Genomic DNA, 25,344 nt, shown 5'->3' on the forward strand with positions numbered 1-25,344 from the left:
AGAAAAGAAAAATCTAATTTAAAATAAAAAATAGTAATAAAATAAAAGGAGACCAGGTTGGTGGATACTCGGTTAAGGGTATTTTGTGACCCGAGTCCGACCTAGAAACTCACCAAAAATAAGGGGTCGAGTGCCCAACCCGTAAAATTGAATATTTATCTCTAAAAATATTCGATAATTTTATACCTAATCAACTGATCGACAGATAAAATAGTTCGGATCAAACATTTTTGAACACCCCTGCTACTGGGTAAAGGTCACATGAATAAGAAATGCCCCAATCTATTAGATGGTCTTTGTGCTAGCCATTCCCCTTACGGGTAAAAATGATAATTTTATTGACAATTACGTTGTAGTATTTGATCCCTCATCAACGACATAGATTAGACTAAATTATATATAATGACTAATATGAAAGTACAATATGAATAATGGCTAATATTTTTAAAAAAATAAGAATTTTTATCCTAAGAAAGTATGTATTAGATATATTTTCATTATTTAAGAATAGCTTTATATTCTGTTTATTGAACATACCTTTTGAGAATAGATGATAAAAAATATTTTTAAAATTAAATAAAATTATAAAATATTCTAGATATAACTTGGAACACATTTTGAATAACAAATTGTATGGTAAGGATAAATTAGTTGTGGCAAACAACTCCATTACATCCCAAGGCATCTTTTACTTTAATACTTTTTATGGCGCTTTGTCTACAAAATCACTTGAGTGAGAATTTGAATAAATTCAGCATTTGTCACTTTGGGTAAATAGAGGTATTAAACAACTTTTTGAATTTTAATAAAATTTTGATTTATTTTTAGTTCTTTTGGTGGTATGATATTCTAACAGTATACAACACATTATTAAATTGATTAAAATAAAAAATAATTGTCAAGTTTATAGACTAACATGTATCAAAACAAAATTCATGGAGTAATATGAACCGAAACAAAGTTCAAAGACTAATTTAAGAAATATTATCAAATCTAGGACTAGAAGTTGATTTGTGCTTAAAATATTCTAATATAAGTTGATATACGGATTGAAGTAGATGAAAGAAATACATAAGGGTAAAATGTGTATTTAATCATCCAATTATCACTTTAGTTTCGTTTTGGTTACCTAACTATTTTTTAAATCATATCTAATGTTACATTTTGATTCTGTTTTGGTCACTCATCGTTAAAAATAAACAGAACTGTTGACGAGGTGATCTTCTTATTTTTTTTAATGATGATGTGAAATTACCTTGTGGTAACTCATCAATATCATCACTAATGTTTTAACGGCAGGTGGCTGAAGTGGAATCAAAAGGTAACTTTAGGTATGATTTTGATAAAAATAATAGTTTTATGACCAAAATGGAACTAAGTGATAGTTAGATGACTAAATACATAGTTTACCCAATAAATCAAAGGCGGGAAGAAGGAGGAAAGGAGGGAAATTTCAAAAAATCAAAGGCGGGGTGTAATTTATTGGATATATAAAACTTCTGATAAAATTTTGAAATCAAGGGGAGAGTCGACGGATGAAGAGAATAATCGAAACTGAAGAGGAAGAAGCCGAGTTCCTATCGGCCGTTGCCGCCGCCTAAGAATCCCTTTCCAAGCGCCGCAAACCTAACCAAGACGATATCGAGGGGGCCTACACCGCGGCCCTCAAAGGGAGCAAAAGAAGTCTCTGGCAACAAATTAACCCCCTTACTACTTCGCAGAGCAAGAGCAGAGTTCACGGTTTAGCTGCCGCTGGATCAAGGGGATCCGAATCGTAGAAGAATTGCCCGTGCGGGTCAGGTCCTTTTTTGATGCTCACTGCCAACACCGAAAGGAATCGTGGCCGCATGTTCTATAAATGTGCTCTTAGACAGGTTCATGCTTGCGCACCTTAAATAATTTTCAGATCTCTTTCAGTAGCTCATGGCTTCAATTTCAAGTAATGGTTTCTGGTTTCGGTATAGGAAAATGGAGGCTGTGATTTCTTTATGTGGTGTGACTCTGACATTGCTTCCCAAACTCATAGCAATGCCATTCCTATGCCTACAAAGGTAAACTTTTCCCTTCCACTGAAACTTATAAATTCATCTTGTATTAGTTATCTTTTTCTTTACAGCAATCTTAATTTGTACAATGTTGAAATAGGATTTAGATATACAAGAACCATAATGCATGTAAGTTGAACTTGCTGTCAAATAGAGGAATCCTTGTGTGAAAGCCATTCACAATTTTACCCTGATATTAGCTCAAAATACTTTGGGAGAAGTCCGTGAGATGTCGACTGTCGAGTAATCGATCAAATTCCCACCCGGACAATCTTTATGGTATTTCTTGGAGTGTCTATGCTCTATTTTAGGCTCAGAAATTTCGTAACACTTTAAGCAACTTGTATAGATGACTTTGGACCACTTTTAGCATCAATATAGGCATTTGAGATAGCCATATTGGCTTTAAGGCTTTACTTTCCGTGCAGGGAAGTTCCTTCAAATCATGCAATGATCAAACTGTATCAACTAATGCTCTTCTTAGTGCTTCTAGAGGCCATTGCAATATGAATGATCCAACCAACAGCGCCTATACCAATAGAACCGGATCTTCATGCTTCAAATGTGGAAAGGATGGACATTGGGCTAAAGACTAATGTTTCTTCATCGCATACTCCTGCAAAATCAGGCACTTGCTATAAATGCAATAAGCCTGGGCACTGGGCCAATGACTGCAATTCCATGGATGCCGGAAAAAGCTCCAAGACAAATGTCTAACTTGGCTAGTTATTTAGTTAGACTGTAAATTCCAAACATTTCAAGACTCCACCACTTGATGGCGTGCTTTGCCAACAAACATGGTATTTTTTGCGATATTTCATGGCAAACGGTAATACTAATGTAGAAATTAAGTGGTTGCTTCACTTGGTTATTAGACCTACGTACACTTTTAACTTTAAGGGTAAATTACATGCTTACTCATTGAACCTTACTTATTGAACTTTACTCTTTCTCCTATTTCACTTATTGTACCTTCATTTTTTTCAATTTGCTAATTGAATTTTAGACATTGAACTTTTTTGGTTACTTGATTGTTTACTCAGTAATAGGGTGTTGATGTGGCTTATTTTAATAATAGAACATACCAAATGTTTAATGTCTAAAGTTTAATGAGCAAATTGAAAAAATTGAAGGTACGAAAAGTGAAATAGGAGAGAGAGTAAAGTTCAATGAGTAAGCGTGTAATTTACCTTAACTTTAATGCAAATTTGTGAAATTTTCTTTCTAATTATCTTATAAATAGAAGGGTAAATTACTTAAATGGTCATTAATATTTGAGTAAGTTTTCATTTTTTCCATTAATGTTTCAAAAGTAACAAATTAGTCACTTATCGTTAGTAATTGTTATTGGGGTAATGGAATGTTGATGTGGAACATTAAATTTGTTGATATGACAATGCTTGGCTACGTCGGAAGCCATTTTGACCGTCGTTTGACCTCATTTTGCAATATTTTTCTTGGGCATGGATCATTTTGCTTTATAAATCTATATTACCTTGTTGAGCGGGTGGTTTGCATTAGATACAATCCTTACAACCAATAAAGATGCTTCAGTTTTGGGTAGGTTTTGAAGAGAGAAATGAAGCTTATTCTCCAACAAATCTATGTCGATAAGAAGCAGCTTGTCATCCAACCTTTCTCCCCCAATGAGTTAAAGCAAAGCTTGCAGCACTTTTAATTTGTTTGTTGTCGATAAAGTGTTCTTGTCTAATCTATTACTTCTACTTCTCATATCTCTTAGTATACATTATTTGTTTCAAATAAAGAAAAACAGAAAAATAAGTAGTAGATTTATTGATTGGTATTGTGTTTGCTATCTTTGAATACTGTTCTGGTTTGGTAGGACTTGAAAGAGAACTTCAGTGAATTTGATGGCTCTCGCATTTTTTTTCATCGAGAGATAACTTTGATTTCATAAAGGAATTCTTTGATTTCCGTTTATTTTTCCCGACTGAAATCTATTTGGGATGAATATTCAGCTTTTGTCCCTTTTTCGTCTTATGTTTGTGATATTTCTCTACAAGGTTTGCAACACCTTAATCAGAAACTCTTGTTTTAGTTTTTGATGGGGCTAAATGACACCTACGTTGTGATTCAAAGTCTATATTACCCCGAATCTTGGGTCAGTAGTTCAGGTCAACCCGAGACCCATAAGTCGAGCCCATTAGATCTGCTCAAGCTGTTTCGACCAATTCAAAAGGGTATTGGGCTTAAGTTGGCCCAAGAGTTCAAGATAAGTGACGGATTTATATTGGGATAAAAGGGGGCCAAAAGTGTAGTTTACCCATTTCCTAAGTTAAAGGATAGAAACCCCTTATAATATGTGTTTTTCACGTGATCTTTTATCCACCAAAACATTATTCTATTTCTTCTTTTTTCTCTCTTCTTCCTTCTCCTCAAGAGTAAGATAAAGGTAAAAGCTTTTTGAATTCCAAGACTAGTTTGAAGCAACCAAGGTAAGAGTCATATTCTCCATCCCTCAAGCTTTAATTCAAGCCCCTAATCTCAAGTTTTAGTAGTTAAGACTTCAAAATGGGGTTTTAAGGGGTTTAGGGGAATCAAGTGTTTTAAGCTTGTTTTTAGTAAATTTAAGTTGTATAGAGTGTTCCTAACTCAATTTCAAGCTCTAGACAAGTTAATAACTCCTAGTATTACCTTTAATTAGCTAAGGAAGTGGGAGAAAGTTCTAAGGCAATGGGGAAAGAAAAGGTACCTCCTAGTTAATTGAGAGATATTCTAGAAATAAAGGAATCAGGTAACACACTCACAATTTCCTCATATCAATTGTGGGTCATTAGAAATGAGTCCTAGCTTGAGAGTGAGTTATGAAGCTTAGTGATGCATTTCATGGTAGATTTCATGTTTGATGATTTTTAGCATGCTTTAAGCTTTATTTATGACCCCTTTATCATCACATAAGACTTATTAATCATTGAGAAATCTCAGGGTAAGAAATTTGGGTGGTTTGAAGGTCAAATTTGTGCCTAAATAGGGTATGTTTAAAGGTGAGTATCGATACTGTAAGAAGCAATATCGACATTGTTCATGTTTCATGCATAATTTCCTAGAGTTATGAGGGATGTATCGATACCCTTAAGGGAGTAGGGTTCGGTATCGAAATCGAGGGGCTTGGTATCAAAACCAAAAATCCATAATACCATTTTGGTATCGGTACTCTAGGGAGTATCGATACCCAGGGTCCAAGTATCGATACTCCTATATGAGTATCGATACTTCCTCTTTTCTTTCAAGGAAAATCAACACTGGGGTATCAATACCTTGGATAGGTATTGATATTTAAGAGAGGGTATCGATACTGTAAGACTAGTATCAATACCAAGTTTTTATTTTGGGCTTTAAATAAAGGGGAAATATAGAGGCAATTGAGGTTTACCAAAGCTTTTAATTACTCCCAAATAAGACTACAAGCCAAAACAATAATAATGCTTAATCAAACGTATAAACGAGGAAAAGTAGGGTGACATAAGACTAGCCTTGTTTAAATGCTTGGGAAACGATCAGGACACCCGAGTTCCTTTAGTAAAGTTTAGGGTGTCGGAAGTATAAAAGCGGTCCGAATATCTTTAGAGAGTATGCAAGGTACTTTAAGCTGACTAACTAGTGCCAAGGTCCGACACTAGCAAGGGATGGGTTTGTAACACCCTAAATATCAGGTTAGTAGTTTTGGATTTTACCGTTGGGCCTAAAATGTTAAAATAAGTTCAACTTAAATATTTGGGTCAATAGTAAGATGATTGAGCATGTAGGAAAGCCTATAACTTGATAACAATGACATTTTTTATTTGGGCATGAAAAAGGAATGACCAAGGGAGTAATTAACCCATTGTTTGAAAATAATACTGAATATCAATTAAGAGGGATGATGCAAATGGGGGGTAAAAATCTGAAATATATCTCTTCTTTTTTTCTCCACCTTTGTCATCTTCTTCATCTTTTTTCTCATCTCTTCTTCTTTTCCAAAATTTGAAAAAGCGAGAGCTTTATTTTTTAGCAAGGGTTTTCAACATTTCTAAGGGAAGAAAAGTAATCTCCTACCTTAGAGCTCCATTTCTAGCTAAGAATCTTAAATTTTGGCTATGGTGCCTAAGTATGGGTTTTAGAGAGGTTTTAGTTTGAGGGCTTGAGAGTGTCACTAGATTGTTCCTAAGTTTTTAGAAACTTGTTTCTAAACACTTAAAACGTTAAAAATGAGTTTTTAACCCATTTGTTTGCTTTGGTAAGTGAAATAGCTTGGTGAGTGTTCAAAAGTCAAGAACAAGGATAAGTTGGTGCTTGGGTGATTCTTGGAGCCTTATTCCATAAACTTGAGTTAAGGTAATACATACTTAACGCACCTATACCACTTTTAGATCATTAAATGTGCATGCTTGCTTGTATGTGTTGCAAGAAGTTTATGTGGGTTTGACATGAATTTTGATATTTGATGTTATTCATGCATAAAGGATGAACTTTTATGATACTTTGAACCTACATAAACTTTAAATAAATGTTTGGGGACCTTGGAAAGGTTTTGAGAGTGGTTTGGAGAGTTTTCTCGAAAGAAAAAAGCAAATCTATAGCAGAGGTTTTAAAACCCCACGAGCTGGTTTCGAAACCCCTTGTCAAGAATGAAAATATGTAACAAAGGTTTCGAAACCCCTACCCAAAATGTCCAAATTGGTCAAAAACGTTTCTCAGGAGGCCCTAGATCCATAGAATGACCATAAATGGGTTCAAATATGTGAAACTAGAATAAGGTCTAAACAGGGTGTTAGAAGTGAATTTATGTACTAGGAGACCACCTCAAGTTTAATTTAGTAAAACCGGTGCTGATTCTCAAACTAGTATCGATGTCATAGTGAGAAGCAACACCGATACCATATGGCTGGGTATCGGTACCAATGGGACAATAAAAGTTATAAGCCTTGCTTTCACCAAAGAACCCGAGAAAGGGTTAGGATCGATAAGAGCATTAATAAAAGCCTGCAAGTGAAAACATTAACTTGTGTGATAACGTAACATCATTAAGTAATACTTCATAAGCCTATGCCTCTGTTTGATACTCGGGAAACTACGAGGATAGCTGAGTCACTTGAATGTATTACGAATGTCCTAAATATATATTTGTGACATATTCTCTTCCCCAATGCTATAACACTTATGTATCAGTGTAAATGCACTTTTGATTCAGTGCGAATGCACTTTAGTATTAGTGCTAAGGCACTTTCGTTATTTAATGGAAAACCACATTATGATCCTTATGATGCTATGTTGAATATACTTATGTTCTGATCTATGCCTATTGCATTTTATTGCATTATGACTTAAATTGCTAAGCATTCATAGCTAATGGATGCATGTAGTATAGTGAAGTCGTTTATGTGGCACGTAGCTCAGTGTTCGAAATTGTTTCCATTCACAGGTTAGTAGGTGTCGGACCCGGGAACGTATCGCCTGACTGTCAGATTCTAGATACCAACAACAACAGAGTATGTCTTGATTATTGTAGTGGGCATATATTATCATAGACATTTTTTGTATTCGAGTCATAACTCTTGGATTACTATATTTGATAATTATTTTGGGAGCTCATCGGTTTGTAAACTTGACTACTATTATCTTATTTTGTTTTAAATGTGATGAAATATGTTTTGGAAAAATGAATATTTAAAATAATGGGTTAGACAGTTAGGTGGTCCCGTGTAATGCCCAAACCCATCAGGTTTCATTTTATTCGGATTTGGGTGTTCTAGGGTTAGTTGAGGGTGTCGACTGATGCAGAGATTCTGGGAAATCATCCTCGATATACTAGAGTGGTGTGTGAGCTCCGAGATGCAGAACCCTCAGCTGCACCATGATGTTTACCATGGAGTAGAGAGTGAGTATTCAAGTATAGTCACTAAAGCAACAGACTTGATAGCATGAGCATTTCATTGGTACACTTTGAGTATGATCTAGTTGTTAGTATGGCACTGAGCTAGTTAGCTCAACGTCTAGAATTTGTTTCCTAATGCAAATTAGGTGGAGCAGTTGAGGAGCCTTAAAGTGATCGAGGTCCAGACCAAGAGCATATCAGAGTATGTCTCAAGTTTTTGAAGAGCATGCATACTTATAGACCTTGTTGTAAAGTTGGGTCATAAATTCAGTTAAAAGTCTGTATATGTTTTGAATGTAAATATTTATTTTGGGACCTCCCCTAATGTAATGTTTTAAATATATTTTATGGTAAAACTTCTTACGGAAATGGTTATTAAAATGGTTGTTTTAAATTAAGAAAAATGAGAAAAAATTTGGTTAGCCACTTCGGTGGTTTCGTGTGACATTCAGATTAGTCGACTGTGTGTCATACCAGTTTAGGGTGTTATAAAGTCAGTTATTGTTAATGCAATCCCTTCATTCTATTAATCAAGTTTATTCCATGTTGATTCAGGGGGAAGCTCAGCGTATTCATTTGTCAAGTGTTTCTCATGTCTTGGAGGTTTTAGCGATGCTTTCTAAAGTTGCTAGTTCATTATCTCATCATAATTTTACTGGTAGTTTTGACTATTTTGGTGTAAAAAGGTGTAAAAAGGAGCATTGTTATTGATTGGAAGGCTTTCCCCTGAATTTTAAGTTTAATCGGAAGAAATTGTCACGATCAGAGGAGAAACAATAAGAATCGGAGCAAGAGAATTGGGGAAATCAGAGAAAGGGTTAGGGATTTGGAATTGGGACTGGACCTAACATGTTTTACAGCCCGCTAAGGATAAGAAACATCTTGCTTAGCTGTGCAGGCGGTTATACTCAGTACAACCAGGACTGCCAGCTGTAGGGTAACTATGGGAACATTGTAATTATATAAACCATGTACTAGAGAAGGAGAAAGTATGCTTTAATTGAATGAATTCTAAGCTTCTTGAATCTATTCTTTTCTCTTCTTAATCTTAATTCTCTCAATTCTTCGTCTATATTTCTTCTCTAATCTCCTAGGGTCATAACAATTGGTATCAGAGCCACTCTTCTTGGCAACTTGTTCATTACTATACCCAGAAAAATACCAAACCATGGTCGAAACTCCTGATCTTTCTTCAATCCAGCAACAGATTGCAGAACTTACAACCTTGGTGAAGCAAGCAACGGATGACACAAAACCTCCTAAATTGTGGGAAGAATAGGATAATCGAATTAGTAAACTGGAGTCAAGGATGACAACGAATCAAGGTTGTGTGGAGCAAATTTTGAGGATTTTGACTGGGAGGACAGAGGAACAAGAACAAACCAATTCAGAGAATGAACAAGTAAATATTCCTAACCTTCCTAAGACTGATGGGAAGAAGCCTATATTAGTTACAGGGATGAATGAATCCCAATTTTCATATAAACACAATGAACCCGAAATTCTAAAATCTAAACCAGTACATGGTGACTCTATCAATGAGTTTACAGCCAATGATATTAGGATACTTCACAATAGAGGGTATAAACTATTTGAAAAAATGTCAAAGCTAACGTTTCAGCATTGGACATATCATGACAGTAATGATAATCTGTTCAAACAAGTTTTCACAGGTGGTGTTGATAACTTCATCAAATGTGAGTTCAATGTTGAGGGGCTAAACCTCTACATGGACATAACAAAAATTGGAATAGGTTGGAATTTGCACAGCAACTTCAAAATCAAATGAAGGTTCAAGAAGAATTGAGTAATAAAACCGTCACTTATTATGATATAAGCTGGAGGAATGAAGGTCTTTTGAAGTGGAAATATGCTTCGATGAATTCGGTTGACTTCCCATATACAGAGGGTGAGGTCAAGTTTAGGAGTGTGTTGTACATTCCTGACATGGGCCCTCTCAACAATGAGGATGTCACGAATTCTAAAACAAAGAATATACGTTTGTATATGAAGCGTATATTTATCTCGGATGAGTTTGATGGGGAGCTGTTTCCACGATACTTGAGCTTTGAGAAGGGTGTTGTGGACTCAAATGATATTCCCCTTAGTGTTTCTAGAGAGACCCTTCAAGAGAGTCGAATTGTGAGAATTATGAGAAAGAAGCTTGTCAAGAAAACATTTGATATGATTCAAGAGATTTCTGAAAGTGAAAATAAAGAGGATTACAAAAAATTCTAGGAGAACTTCGACAGGTTTTTAAAGTTGGGCTGCATCAAAGACACTGGTAATCACAAACGTATAACTCTATTACTTCGGTTTTACACATCAAAAAGTGAAGAGGAATTGACGAGTTTGGATACATATGTTTAAAATATGAGTGAGAATCAAAAGGCAATTTATTACTTGGCAACTGACAGCTTGAAAAGTGCCAAGACCGCTCCATTTTTGGAGAAGTTGGTTCAAAAAGACATTGAGGTTCTCTATTTAATTGAGCCTATCGATGAGGTTTCCATCCAAAATCTGCAGACCTTTAAAGAAAATAAATATGTTGATATTAGCAAGGAAGATTTAGAACTTGGTGATGAAGATGAGGTAAAAGAGAGGGATTTTCTCTATTCAAATACTACTGAGACTAAGCTTAATGCCTCAGAAGCCCTTACAAAGGCATTGCAATAAAAGAGGGGCATGCTGGATTTAAATACTGCTGAGACTAAAGGTAATGCCTCAGATGCCCTTGCACAGGCATTGCAAGAAAAGATGACAGCACTGTTGCTTTTATCGCAACATTTATCGCAGCAGGAAGAAAGGCATTTACTTGAGAAAAATTTTAATACAGCTCTTCAGAAAAAGATAGGTGAACTTCATAGAAATTTGCTTCAAGTTACAAATAAAAAGGTGAAGGCTCTCCGGGAGTTGGCACAGTTCAAGCGGAGATATCAGTTATTGCAAGCAAAAATCAGTAATAAGATATCAGAAGGGTTTGATCCTTGGGGACAAGGATCATTTCAAGGGAAGGGGAATGTCATAACTATATGGGAAGTCAACAAAGAAAGCAACAGGAATCAGTTACTTGAACAACAACTTTTGAATCTGAAATTTTTTCAGAAGACTCAAGCAAGGATGAAATTTTTTGCTAAAATAAAATTGACAGACAGAGGTATAAAGACAGAGGACAGAATTTACCTGAAGTTTCGGTCTTACCATCAAACCTCACTTGTTCTTCGAAAGGGATTAAAGCTAGAAGCAAGGTTCTATAATGCTCGACAAACGTAAGGAGCAGGAGCACAATCAGATGCAGTGGATGAAATTAGGATTGGAAAATGTCACTGTGGTCAATTATATTGTACTTCTAGCACAATTCTTAGATTTTGATCCTTAGGGACAAGGATCATTTCGTGGGGAAGGTATTGTTATGATCAGAGGAGAAGCGATAAGAATCGAAGCAAGAGAATTTGGGAAATCAGAGAAAGGGTTAGGGATTTGGAATTGGGACTGGACTTAACATGTTTTACAGCCCACTAAGGATAAGAAACATCTTGCTTAGCTGTGCAGGTGGTTATACTCAGTACAACCAGGACTGCCAGCTGTAGGGTAACTATGGGAACACTATAATTATATAAACCATGTACTAGAGGAGGAGAAAGTATGCTTTAATTGAATGAATTCTAAGCTTCTTGAATCTATTCTTTTCTCTCCTTAATCTTAATTCTCTCAATTCTTCATCTATATTTCTTCTATAATCTCCTAGGGTCATAATAGAAATCTGCTCCAGCTACTATGTTAACTAATTCGAATGGTTTTTCTCATGATGATTTGGTTGAGAGCTCTTCAGTGCCATCTTCATTGGCTGTTAGTTTTTCTTTTACACCTGCTAGTAATGCATCTGTTAATACTGTGGGTAATGTTGTTTCTGGATTCTCTTAAATTGTTTCTTGGATTATTGACACTGGTGCTAGTGATCATGTTCTATAAGATTTTTCGCTTTTGGTTAATATGGTTTCATGTTCTTTTATGCCTAGGATGGTTCATTTACCTAATCGTACAACTGTTTCTATTACCCATATGGTCATTATTTTTTTACATCATACTCTTTTGTTGAATGATGTTATTTATGTTCCTCAGTTTGCTCACAACCTTTTATCAGTGTCCAAATTGCCTCAAGATTTCAGTTGTACTTTTTTATTCTATCTTGATTTTTGTTTGTTGTAGGATCTCTCCAATGGAAAAATGATGGGGATTGGTAGAACTACTATTAGTCTTTACTTTTTTGAGTTTTTTTTAGTTTCAGTTTTTTAATCACAAACTCAAATGTTTCCTTCTGGTTTTACACATTGTATGGCTAATGTTTCTTCTATTAATAATAAAATCAACACTTGGCATGCTAGAATGGGTCATGCACATGTTCGTAACTTGAATAAGTTGTTTTTCTTTGGTGATCATCAATCGTATGCTTGTGATATTACAAATTGTTCAGCGTGTCTTAGAGCTAGACAAATTCATTTGCCTTTTCTCGCGAATCTTTCTCGGGTTGATAAGCCGTTTCAACTTATTCATTTAGATTTGTGGGGCCTATATAGATTTTCTACTCATAGTGATCAATGTTTTTTACTTACGATAGTTGATGATCATACTAGAATGATGTGGATTTATTTGTTGAAGCTTAAGTCTGATTTTTTTGGTATCTTAATGAATTTTTTGCCTATGTCAAGACTCAATTCTCTACTGATGTTCGTATTGTTCGTTCTGATAATGGTTTCAGAGTGTTTTAGCTCTACTTATACACCTTTTTTGTCCTCCCTAGGCATTATTCATCAAAGCTCTTTGTGTCTACACTCCGTAGCAGAATGATGTAGCTGAGCGTAAACACCGACATTTGTTAGAGGTGGCTCATGCATTAAAATTTCATTCTTATGTTTGTATTAAATTTTGGGGTGAGTGATTCAAGACTGCATGTTATCATATAAATAGACTTCCTTCTTCGGTCATTCGTTGGAAAACACCATTCAAAATGTTTTATCACAAACCCCATGATATTTATCATTTACATATTTTTGGATGTCTTTGTTATGCTACTAATCCTCATTGCAGTGACAAGTTTGTTCCTAGAGTAATTCCTTCGGTATTTTTTTATTACTCTTCTACTCAAAAAGGGAATTTGTTGTTCAATTTAGACACCACATTTTTCTTTGTTAAGCGTGATGTTAAGTTTCTTGAGGATGTTTTTCCATTTCAGATTCCTATTGATTTCTCTTCTGTTTTTTCATTCTTCATCCATTATTGTTGATTATAATTTTTTTAGTTTTGTCCCCTCTTGTTTCTCGTGGTTCATCATCCATTCTTAGTTCTTTGGAGTCTTGTGTCATTCTTAATTCTGCTTCAGCAAGTTCTCCACGTTTAGACAATTCTGATCATTAAGGTTCTCTTGATTTGACTTCATCTATTATTCCTTGTGAGCCTACTCTTGACACGAGTTCATCATTTGTTCTTTGTGAGACTACCCGTCGGTCTTTTCGTGTTCCTAAGCCTCCTGGATGGCTTAAAGTATTTGTTTTTTTCCAGTCTGATAACTTTCTTTCTTATTCTCATCTTTCACTTTGTACTAAATCATTTTTAGCTTCTGTTTCGTCTTCTCTTGAGCTTCAATGTTTTTCTGAGGAGGTGCAAAGTCCTTTGTGGGACAAATCCATGAAAGATGAGGTTCAAGCCATAAAATCTAATAGAACATGGTCTATAGTTTCTTTGCCAGCAGGGAAAGTACGCATTGGCAGCAAATGGGTATATAAAATCAAGTACCTTTCTTCGGGTGAGATTGAGCATTATAAAGCGCAATTGGTTACGAAGGGGTACAAACAACAAGAATGTATTAATTATTTGTAGACGTTCTCTCCAGTTGTGAAAATGGTTACAGTTCACACTGTTTTAGCTATTGCTTCTAATTTTTAATGGCCTATTTACCAGATGGAAGTTTACAATGCCTTTCTTCAGGGCGATATGGTTGGGGAAGTATACATGTCTCTTCCTGAGGGTTTTGCATCTAGGAGGAGAACATGGTGTGTCGGCTGTAAAAGTCATTGTATGATCTAAAAAAAAACCTCCCAACAATGGAATTTGAAGTTAACTGAAGCTTTGACACTTGCTGATTTTACTCAAATTAATTTCAACTGCTCTTTGTTCATAAAAAGGCACGAGGATAACATTGTGGTTTTGTTGGTATACGTAGATGATCTTCGTATAACATGACATGATTATAGGATGATTAAAGAATTGAAGGAAGTTTTGAATAAGAATTTTAAAATTAAGGATTTGGGTGAATTGACATATTTCTTAGGCATTGCTGTTTTAAGATCAAAAGAGGGTTTGGTTTTAAACTAACGAAAATATGCCTTGAAACTTATTGGTGACATAGGTTTGGGTGAGCCTAAGAGTACTTTGACACCCCTAAAACAAAATATGAAGCTGACCACCATTGAGTGTGATAAAAGTCTTGTCAATAAAGATAAGGACATTGAGATTGAAGATAAGACTGCTTTTCAGCAGTTAATTGAGAGATTAATTTATTTAACGCATACAAGGTCGAATATAACCAACGTTGTGCATTATCTCAGCCAGTTCATGCAAAGTCCTTAGCAGTCGCATATGGAGGTTGCATTACGCGTGGTGAGATATATTAAGAAAGAACCAAGTAAGGGTTTGTTATATAAAGCCTCAGAAGGGTGCAATGTTATAGCTTACTGTGATGCGGATTGGGCATCTTGCCCTTAACACGTAAATCAGTTACATGTTTTTGTGACAAAATTGAAGGGGCTTTGGTTTTATGGAAGTCCAAAAAACAAAACACGATAGCTAGATCGACAGCGAAGGCAGAGTATATGAGTATGGTAGCCACAATGGCAGAATCGATTTGGTTGAAAGGTTTACTTGCACAGCTGGGTGTAGATAAAGAAATGCCTGTTAAACTATTCTATGAGAACAAGTCGGCTCTACAATGTCTAGATGTTGCAAACTTACAACTTTGAAAATAACCAAAAGCTCCATTTTGATTCATTCAACAATGAGGCTATAATAATTGTAAAAAAGTTGATGCTATAATATGGATTGTTTCAAAGTTACATGTCTGAATTGTCTGTCCAGTTCAGTTGGTAGAACACAAGACTTTTAACCTTGGAGTCGTGAGATCGAGTCCTACGGTGGACAATTCATAATTCAGAGGTCTTCCACGAAAGTTGCTCTCAACCTAATGTTAGGAGCAACTTACTATCCTACTTGCCATTTACCTTATTAGATATGAGAATAAATGTTAGCTAATTTTTTTTCAAAGTCACATGTCTAAATGTTACCCGCCTTTCGCTCGCGCGTGCCTTCAATTTTCTACTTTCCCAATTTATTAACTTTAGACGTGTTCAAAATTCACTGCCGTTGTATTTGTTGATTTTGTTTGAAAATTCCATATATAATTGGATTTAAATATAATTGCGATACACATGAATAACTATTATAGTTTATATATTATATTAATTTTAATATAATTAAAATGTTTTGTTATATATAATTATACTATCAATTTGTTATTATTATTTTACAGATTTAATATAAAAAATATTTTCTATTTAGGTGTCTAATTGTTTTTTGTTTAATATGGATAGTGACGAATCTAGAAATTTAATAATTATATCCAAAATTTTATTTTTTTTCTTAAAAATAACGTGTATGCAAAATTTTTATTTTTTCTTTTTTTTTTCTTAACACATTAAGTTAAATTTAATTATTTTCCCAAACTAATATTGATGCACTTGGCCCTACCGAGGCTTTGTGCATCCTCCCCCGAATATAAGTGTTATCAAACACATATTCAAATATTAATAAAACAATGAGTTATAAAATTATTTTTTATAATACTTAATATTATTTTAAATTTATAAAATTTTAACTTATATAATCAAATATATATATAGTTTATTGTGTCTTTTGAAAATTAAAACTTTTAAGCAATATTTATATGTTTGAAGAAAAGTAGAAAGGCAGAATATAAAATTAATATTCCGCAGCAATGTGGACGAGTCAGGGGCATAGCCGCCTGCCAGTCAAATTCAAGAGCGCGTGAATACACATGAAAGGCCGCCGAGAGTGTGACTAGCATCTCCAAAAACTAAAGAATAAAACAGCGGGAATTCATAATAATTTGGTCTATGATACATAAAGATGGGGGTGTAGAGATGATGACGTTACACACCGTATAAAGGCGGGATGGCTAAAGTGGAGGGCCGCTACTGGAGTTCTGTGTGACAAGAAGGTCCCTCTAAAACTTAAGGGAAAATTTTATAGAATGGCAATAAGACCAGCGCTGTTGTATGGATCAGAATGTTGGGCAACCAAGAAGGATCACGTAAGGAGGATTGAGGCCGCAGAAATGAGAATGCTTCGATGGACATGTGGTAAGACTCTGAGGGATATGACGACAAACTCTGCTATTAGGATGTCCTTGGGGGTGGTGTCTGTTTCCGAAAAATTGAGGGAGGGAAGACTACGGTGGTTTGGGCATGTCCTTAGGCGACTATCGTCGGATGCGGTAAGGAGGGTAGAGTCGATTACAGTCGACGGTGCCAGAAGGAAAGGACGACCAAGGCGAAAGTGGGAAGACTGCTTGAGATCTGATTTGAGGGATTTAGCCCTTACCGAAGACATGACCTCTGATAGGAAAATATGGAGGCTAAAGACTAGGGTAGTCGAGTAGTGTGGGTCACATCTATAGGGTGTATCATCTCTGTCTTCTTTTAATGTCTTTGTAGTATTTTCCATGACTTATACTTTTTATACGTTTCTGTTATTGGTATTTATGAAGGATTAGAACTGGGCTTGCTAACGTTGACTTCTGTGTATCATTCTCTTTCATGTTTCCTCTTTTAAATTTAGCCGGATCTTATCTTATGTTTATGTCTATATGCAGAGATTCTTTCGCAGGGATAATTATGCAGGGATTAATTCCTGTTACAGACGCACATATGATTTTAATAACTGCATATGAATACTGTTTAGCTATGTATTTATGTATTTATTTATACATGCATTGCATTGTATCTAAATTTTTAATTTTCTGACTGCCGGAGGTCTTCCACGGAAGTTACTCTCAACCTGGCGTTGGGGGTAGCCTACTACCCTACCTCCCCCTTACCCCATACATATGGGAATTGGGTTTTGTTGTTGTTGTTGTTGTGAAAAAAACGATACTCAAATAAGAGCCAAATTTGCCCAACTAATCACATGCCACGTCAGCTCTGTCTTTCTCGTTATCACCCAATTTTCAAATACCTCCGGCCAACGTTCTCAAATTTATCTTCCGTTCACCTTCAAGCTCCCCTCCCTCTAAAACTCCCAAAAATCGAAATCTAGGGTTTTCACTTTCCCAAAATGCTGAAATTAATCTCGGTTCTGTTGCTGTTCATATCAATTTCGTCGATTTCAGTAGAATCGAGATGCAGCAGAGGCTGCGATTTAGCCTTAGCGTCGTACTACGTTTGGGAAGGAGCTAACTTGACCTTCATATCCGAGGTTCTCAACTCCAGCATCGTACCGTTCTCGACACTTAATTTCGATCCAATACTTATTTACAACCGGCAAGTTCCGAATAAAGACAGCGTCGACGCTTTTAGCAGGCTCAATGTTCCTTTCCCTTGCGATTGCATCAATGGAGATTTTCCTCGGCCACGCGTTTACGTTCTCAGTTCGACCGGGCGACACTTACGAAAAAATCGCTTCTGAATATTATTCGGGTTTGACGACGGCCGATTGGTTGCAGCGGTTTAATAGCTACCCTCCGACCAATATACCGGACAGTGGGGTGGTTAGTGTGGTAGTTAATTGTTCGTGTGGAGATCCTGTTATTTCCAGGGATTACGGTTTGTTTATTACGTACCCCCTTCGACAGAATGAGACTTTGAATACTGTGTTGACTCAGACGAATTTGTCATCGAATTTATCAGGGTTGGTGCAAAGTTACAACCCCGGAGCAAATTTCAGCTCAGGGGCTGGCTTGGTTTATATTCCGGGCAGAGGTGCTTCCGTTAACATTTATTTATTGTTAATTTATAGGAAATGAAATTAAGATAATTTTATGGAACAAAGAAAGGGATATTCTAGGATTATCATTTCTGGGCAAAGATCTTTTCTTTAGCATTTTAGTTTGATTTTGTGTTTTTGTTAGCTTTACTAGTAAATTTAAATGGATTTCCGCAGTGAGAAAAGGGTTAATTCTGTTATGGGATTTTTGTGTAGTTTTGGTCAGAGCTGATTTCTTTTGTTTGATTCTGTTTTTTTTCTAAATTCTATAGGCAAGTGAGACTGGGATAATTATATTATCCAGTATGAATTTAGTGCCAGACATTGAAATTTAGTTACTGTTAAGAGGAAGAGAGAACATAGGAGTATAGAAGATTATTTTAACTAATTTAATAATTTTAGATTTGATTTTAGCACCTAACTCAAGCTTGGAACATTGAAATTTAGTTGCTTCATAAAGTCATGGGGGAGTTTAATGAATTTTCTAAATGATGTCAACATTAGTTCCACTGTCATCCATATGTATCCTTTCATTTCACTTATTGTGATGTGTTTAATTGTCATTCAGGTAATGTTTGGAGTATATTTATGTATCAAAATGTTGTCAAATAAGTTAAGTGAAGTTTCATTTCTAGGTTTTTCTTTTGATTCCCATGGGTTTTACACACTATGGTCAACTCGCTGATATTTAGACCCCAAGGGTATGACATTACCCTAAGTATCACGAACAACAGTTGTTTGCCTCACAAATCTTTTTTTATTTTGCAGATACCGATAATAGTTTTCGTCCCCTCAAATCAAGGTAGGGAATACAACATTATACCTTGAAAATAATTAAATATATTATTATCTTTTGTTTAAATTTTGAACCTTAAAAGTTCTAAATTTGTTTTCTTTCTGTTTTACAGCACAGGTGGTTTGGCCTTCTTTGCATGTCGCTATTGTGATGATTATGATATTGGGATGTTCATTAGCTGGTAATTGTTTTACTTTGATCTCATATCTTGCCTTTATATAAGCAGGAATTTCAGGTGGAGCTGTTGCTGGGATATCTATAGCAGTTGTAGTTGTAGCACTGTTGCTGGCATTTGGAATTTATGTTAAATTTTTCCGAAAGAAGAAGGGAACAATATTGCTTTCGACAGTTTCCCAAGACATATCTGCTGAAGGTGGGAATGGTAGTCCGTTGCTTCTCTATCCCCTTTTTGTTTGTTTATGATATTTTAACGAACTAAAAGAATTTTTTTATCACAATTTAATGCTTTTCACAAGTATTTTTAGACTGTTCTGCCAGGTGAATATCTGAAAACACAGTTCTAGTAGGTGATTGATTAGCAAAACCGGTTGATTTGCTGCATTTTGTTCCTTAATGTAGAGCAAAAGAGCATACTTTAGGCTTCATTCTAATATCCTAAAGTTCTCTGTTCAAGCATTTGCACTTTACAACCTCTCTGAGAGCCTAGACTATCATTTGTTCTGTTCTTGAATAAATGTTTCAACATATTATCTACACTTGTGTCATATCTTTTTATTTGTTTTTAGAAATTATACTTTTCTAGTTATTGTTGGTTACAATTACCTTAATTGCTGATTGGTCCCTGCTTTTTCTTTTCTTCTCTATGTTTCTTTTGTTTGTGGGATCTGTTCAGTTTATGGAAGTAAGGCATCAGAAACAACTGCAGCCGTTGCTGCTTCTCCAGGCTTAACTGGCATTACTGTAGACAAATCAGTTGAGTTCTCATATGAAGAACTTGCCCAGGCAACTGATAATTTCAGTATGGCTAACAAGATTGGTGAAGGTGGCTTTGGCGCTGTTTTCTATGCAATTTTGAGAGGCGAGGTTCGTTGGTAGTTGTTACTTTATTTTTTTATTGTTTGGTGCTTATGATTACATGTAGTCAAGTTATTAAGCTGTTGATAATGCTGGTAGGCTTTAGACGTGCTCTGTCACATTTATTACACTATTTTTCATGTTTATTGAACATGCCATGTGAGTATTGTGTTTTCATATTGTACACTATATTCAGAGAAAACGCAGCTTTACTGTTTCTTGCATTTTTATTAATAAGCCAAGAAATGGTTAAATTTACAAATAATTTTTTTATTGTGTGCACAACTTATTTTCCTTTAGTTTTGAATTTACAGTTACTCTGTTTAATGCCTTTTAAGGCTAAATATACCTGCATCTACATCAACGAACCATAGGCCTCTCATATTGGTTTCGTATCTAACTGTGCAGGAAGCTGCAATCAAGAAGATGGATATGCAAGCATCCAAAGAATTTTTAGCTGAACTAAAGGTTTTGACACATGTTCATCACCTGAACCTGGTAATTTACTTTCTCTTTTCTCGTGTTTGGATTCTGCGAGTCAATGCCAAACTGAAACTTTTAAAGGGTGATATATCTTTGAGTAATTATTTGCCATCAAATAGAAAATTAAAAATGTTTCTCTCTGTCAATCTGAATACCATTTTGTTAATACTCAGGGTGTAACGCCATAGGTAACAGCCAAAAAGCCCTTTATGTTCTCTATTGTACAACGAGTCATAGTAACTGTCTATGTCCACCTAGCCACAGTCTTCATGCATTAGTTTTCATAATCTCTCTTTTCTGTTAATATAAGAAATATGATGTAGATAAGGTATGATATTTGAGTAGGTTCTCGTTGAATCAACTATTCAATTGGTAATGCACAACTATTGAAGTTGTTTAACTTTTCTCAATCAGTGGCCTACCTTTTTCCTTTTAAAAAAACAAAATTATAGGTTTTTCTCCTTTCTAGACATCCATTGAAGTTATGACCTTCTAAACTTATTTGTTATTTGCCTTCAAATTGAATATTAATATGGATGCCAAATGCAGGTACGTTTAATTGGATACTGTGTTGAAGGCTCTCTTTTCCTAGTTTACGAATACATTGACAATGGCAATTTAAGCCAGCATTTGCGAGGCTCAAGTGAGATTTCTTATGTGAAAATTACTGGTACCTCCACTGAGAGCAGCACTAACCGATTTCTGTTGTTTATTCCAGGCAGGGAGCCACTTCCTTGGCCTAATCGAGTGCAAATCGCCCTCGACTCCGCCAGAGGTCTTGAGTATATCCATGAGCATACTGTCCCTGTTTACATTCACCGTGACATTAAATCAGCCAATATATTGATAGACAAAAAGTTTCGTGCAAAGGTTTTTTTTCCTGATATCTTTTCAAGTGGACTTTTTGAAAGCTTCTCGACTTTATTATACTGAATCACTTTTAACATTTCGTGCAGGTTGCAGATTTTGGGTTAACAAAACTGACAGAAGTCGGAAGTGCATCGCTGCCCACACGTCTTGTCGGGACATTTGGATACATGCCACCAGAGTAAGATCAATTTTGCTCTTATTCATTGATGCGACTTTTAATTTGTTGGCCACTATCGTCGAGGAACATATCCATACCTAAGCTCAACAATAGGCTAAACTGTCTTTAGTTTGTGCAGGATTTGGTTTGGCCAAGAAAATTCATAATTTTGTAAATTAAGACAAACAATTAGGTATAGAAACCAACATATATCAAATAACAAAACAAATTCTGAAGCAATAAGAGTGAAAGGCATTGTAAAACCTATAGAACAAAACAACATCGTTTTAAAATAAAATAAAAAATTGATTTTTTCGAGTTGAATCGAATTTTGTTCACCTTATAGAGGAGCGCATGTCATAACATAATTATGCAATCCTTATGGACGTGATATTACTGTTTAATGATCATAAGCCATGTTTCTTTATATTATGGAGTGAAAGCTAAATATGCTCTTTTGTAGTAGGAATTTCAGTTGAAAGATCCTACACAAGATTAAATTAGCTTTGGAATAAAAAAATTGTGAAATATTCGTATTCGTGTAGGTGTTCTGTAGGTATGGAGTAACTTTATTCATTCTTGTTCTCAGATATGCGCAGTACGGAGATGTTTCAGCCAAAGTAGATGTATATGCGTTTGGGGTTGTGCTCTATGAGCTTATTTCTGCTAAAGAAGCCATTGTCAAGTCACATGGCTCTCTTGCTGAATCAAAGGGTCTTGTTGCCTTGGTCAGTATTCTTTCAATCCCTCTACTCCAATTCATGGAAAGTGGTAGACTGGTAGTAAATGAGCTGAATGAAATATATAAATATATATATTGTTGAAATTGGAATGTGGTTTGATTTCTTTTGGCAAATTTAAACCTTTTTTTTCCTTCTGCAGTTTGAGGATGCTCTTAATGAGCCTGACCCTAACGAAGCAGTTTGCAAACTTATTGACGTTAGGCTTGGAGATAATTACCCAGTAGACGCTGTGTTCAAGGTGAGACCAGTGCCTGGGAAATAATGTGGTAGGATTTTGATTTCCAGTTTGATAAAAGAAAACGATGTTATATAATTGCAGATGGCTCAGCTTGCGAAAGCATGTACACAAGAAAATCCTCAGCTACGACCAAGCATGAGATCCATAGTGGTTGCTTTAATGACACTTTCATCCTCAACAGAGGATTGGGATGTTGGTTCTTTCTATGAAAATCAAGCTCTTGTCAACCTTATGTCCGGAAGATAGGAATAAGGCACGTGTTGGAAATGTTCTTTCTTGCACACTATTGGTACTTGTTGTGTGCCTATGTCACATGATCGACGTACACGTTCGGTCGAGCTAGGGCTTAGTATATTAAAATTGGAATGCATTATAGGACTGGCACTGTCAATTTTATGTTTGATATTAGTGTGAAAAAATAGTGGCAATCATTATATGTTTCTATTTTTTTCTGTAATGAGAAATATTTTGATTTTAATTTTAAAACTTTAGAAATTTTGTAAACGGTACGATTTTGAAATGTATAGTTTTAAAACTCTAGTATTTAGTATTTTCTTTGAGCATCTTCAGCTGCATCACCATTAGCGTTAGTTCCTGTAGAGCCACTAAGAAAAGGGTCAAATGTATACTCAAGTGAATCTTGAGGATAGCTGCACCCATCAGCAGTAGTTAGGTGATGAGCTTTCGCTCCGAGCAATAACACCTTTGAAGTTCTTGTCAACCTACGCTAACAATGGTCTGTAACGTAATATCGATATCTAATTTATTGATCAATTCTTTTAAAATTAGATTTTGCATAAGTATATTACGGGGCAATCCTCCTAACTTAACTTGTTCCATTCACAAATATCGGGATTCAAACTCTTAATCTTACTTAAAAGATCTAATAAGGGATGGTCATCGGTCGAGTTATCGACCGACCCGATCAGAAAAATTTACATCATCCACCCAAAACCTGACCCAACCTGGATTTAGGGCGATTTCACTTGACTCAAACTCGGTTCGCCTTTTTGACATAAAACCTGAATTTAACCCGACCTGATCCAAAATAAATATATTTATAAAAAATATTACTTTTATTCGATAAAAATAAGGATTTAATTGAAAAAGAAGGATATTATTGCAATTATCACTAAATATATAAGGTATAATTATATTATTTTTTGAATCAGGTAGGGTATTTTTCACCCTAAACTCGAACCCGATGCGAATATATCCTCTAAGAAAATAGACTTGACTCGAACTCAATTTTTTTTAAAAGACTTGACTCGAACTCAATTTTTTTAAAAGACTTAACCCAAGGGTCAAATCGGGTCAAAATCCATTAGATTCAGATCATGTGTCATCATTGGATCTAGTGCCTTATTCCATCATATCAATGATTATCTATTTTTATTTTCAAATCAAACATTGATTGGAAATTTAGATTTTTTAAATAAATTAATTTTTAAGTTTAGTTATATTGATGGGAGTTTATTTTGAAGGCGTCAACGTTTCATTTTGGTATAAAATGTTACTGATTAGATGAAAATCGTTAGTTAACTAACGATTTATGTTTCTTATTGACGTGATAGGTCTACATGTGATGCCATGTCAACAAAATATATTTTTAGAGTAAACTATAATTGTAAGTAATTACATATACACTTATAAAACATATTTAAATATAGTTTAAAAATGATTTTTTGAAGACATGACATTACATGTATACCTGCCATGTCAATAGGAAACGTTGACCATCAGTCAACTAATGATTTTCATCTAATTAAGGGGTATTTTACTCTAAAATAAAACGTGGGTAAAATGCTCCAAAAAAGAGGATGAGGCAAAGTGATCATTTGTACATACGTCGTAATAATTTTGTTAAGGTAAATTACACCAATCACTATTGAACTTTACTCTCTCTCCTATTTACTCTCCGTACTTTCAGTTTTTTTCAATTTTCTTACTAAACTTTAGATATTGAACTTTTTTGGTTACTCGACCGTTTAATCAGTAACGGCGTACTCACGTGGCTTATTTTAATAAAAAAACATGACACGTTTACTCACCGAACTTTACTCTCTCCTATTTCATTCACTATACTTTTAGTTTTTTTTTTCAAGTTTAATACAATGGCGTCAGAAATTTAACGATCGAGTGACCATAAAAGTTTAATGCCTAAAGTTCAGTGAGCAAATTAAAAAAATGAAAGTATGGTGAGTGAAATAGGAAATATAGTAAAGTTCGGTGAGTAAGCGTGTAATTTATCCTATTTTGTAAGGGCAAAACATGTTTGTCTTTGATGTACTTCTAATTTCAAGCTCATCCTTGGCATTCTCCCTCTCTGCCTCGCTAGTCTTTGATGAACTTCTAATTTCAAGTTCATCCCTTTTTCTTCAATTCTGCTTAGTTTCAAGATATGAGTAAGCTTCGTTCTTCATTAATTCTTCGTCCTATTGTTAATGGTTGATGGAATCTCTCTATTTTCCACTTTTATTTTTCTTCTTCTTTTAACACCATTGCTACCCATAATAAAGCTTTAAACAAAAAATCAATGCATGTAATGGGAAACCCAAAAAGGCATGATCATTTTGATAATGTTGATGATACTTTGATTTTATTTGATAAGATGATTGAGAAGTACCCAAAGCCTTCAATTGTAGAATTCACTAAACTATTAGCACCCATTGTTAGGATGAAGCATTATGTCGTTGTTGTTTCATTGTGTAGCCAAATGAAATTATCTGGAGTTCCGCATATTCCTTGAGCATCTTGATTAACTGCCTTTTTCAATTAGGTCGAGCTGATTTTGGGTTGTCTGTTTTGGGGAAATGCTCAAGTTACGTGTCGAGCCTGATGTCGTAACCTTTTCCACTTTGATTAATGGACTTTGTAAACACGACAAATTTCCCCAGGCTGTGAGTTTGTTTAATGAAATTGTAACACCGATTTTCTGTATACGTTTTCGAATACAAGTCACAGTTGCACATGACTTTTAAAAATATTTACTTATTTGTAAAACCCATAAAATTTTATTTTGAAAATATAACAAAACATTTTAATAAAA

At 35.0% G+C, this 25,344-nt stretch overlaps 1 protein-coding gene and 2 pseudogenes across 1 annotated transcript; all 3 read left to right on the plus strand.

Moving 5' to 3' along the window:
• Positions 1 to 1,535: 1,535 nt before the first annotated feature.
• Positions 1,536 to 2,822, plus strand: LOC120171191 (DNA topoisomerase 3-alpha-like). The gene is made up of 3 exons (XM_039178946.1): positions 1,536 to 1,874; positions 1,965 to 2,051; positions 2,474 to 2,822. The coding sequence occupies exons 1-3, from the start codon at positions 1,812 to 1,814 to the stop codon at positions 2,639 to 2,641; spliced, it is 318 nt and encodes a 105-aa protein (XP_039034877.1). The 5' UTR covers positions 1,536 to 1,811; the 3' UTR covers positions 2,642 to 2,822.
• Positions 2,823 to 9,705: 6,883 nt separating this feature from the next.
• LOC120171124 lies at positions 9,706 to 10,596 on the plus strand (annotated as a pseudogene).
• Positions 10,597 to 17,242: 6,646 nt separating this feature from the next.
• LOC120171109 lies at positions 17,243 to 22,772 on the plus strand (annotated as a pseudogene).
• The last annotated feature ends 2,572 nt before the right edge of the window (positions 22,773 to 25,344 follow it).

This window comes from Hibiscus syriacus, unplaced genomic scaffold (genome assembly GCF_006381635.1).
Source record: "Hibiscus syriacus cultivar Baekdansim isolate YM2019G1 unplaced genomic scaffold, ASM638163v2 tig00111812_pilon, whole genome shotgun sequence".
NCBI classification, from domain to species: domain Eukaryota; kingdom Viridiplantae; phylum Streptophyta; class Magnoliopsida; order Malvales; family Malvaceae; genus Hibiscus; species Hibiscus syriacus.

Excerpts from the sequence above, each read along its gene's own strand:
- LOC120171191 (XM_039178946.1), top strand. The coding sequence starts at position 1,812 with ATGCTCACTGCCAACACCGAAAGGAATCGTGGCCGCATGTTCTATAAA. Across the intron at positions 1,875-1,964 it reads ATAAATGTGCTCTTAGACAG|GAAAATGGAGGCTGTGATTT; the intron begins GTTCATGCTTGC and ends GTTTCGGTATAG. Across the intron at positions 2,052-2,473 it reads CCATTCCTATGCCTACAAAG|GGAAGTTCCTTCAAATCATG; the intron begins GTAAACTTTTCC and ends CTTTCCGTGCAG.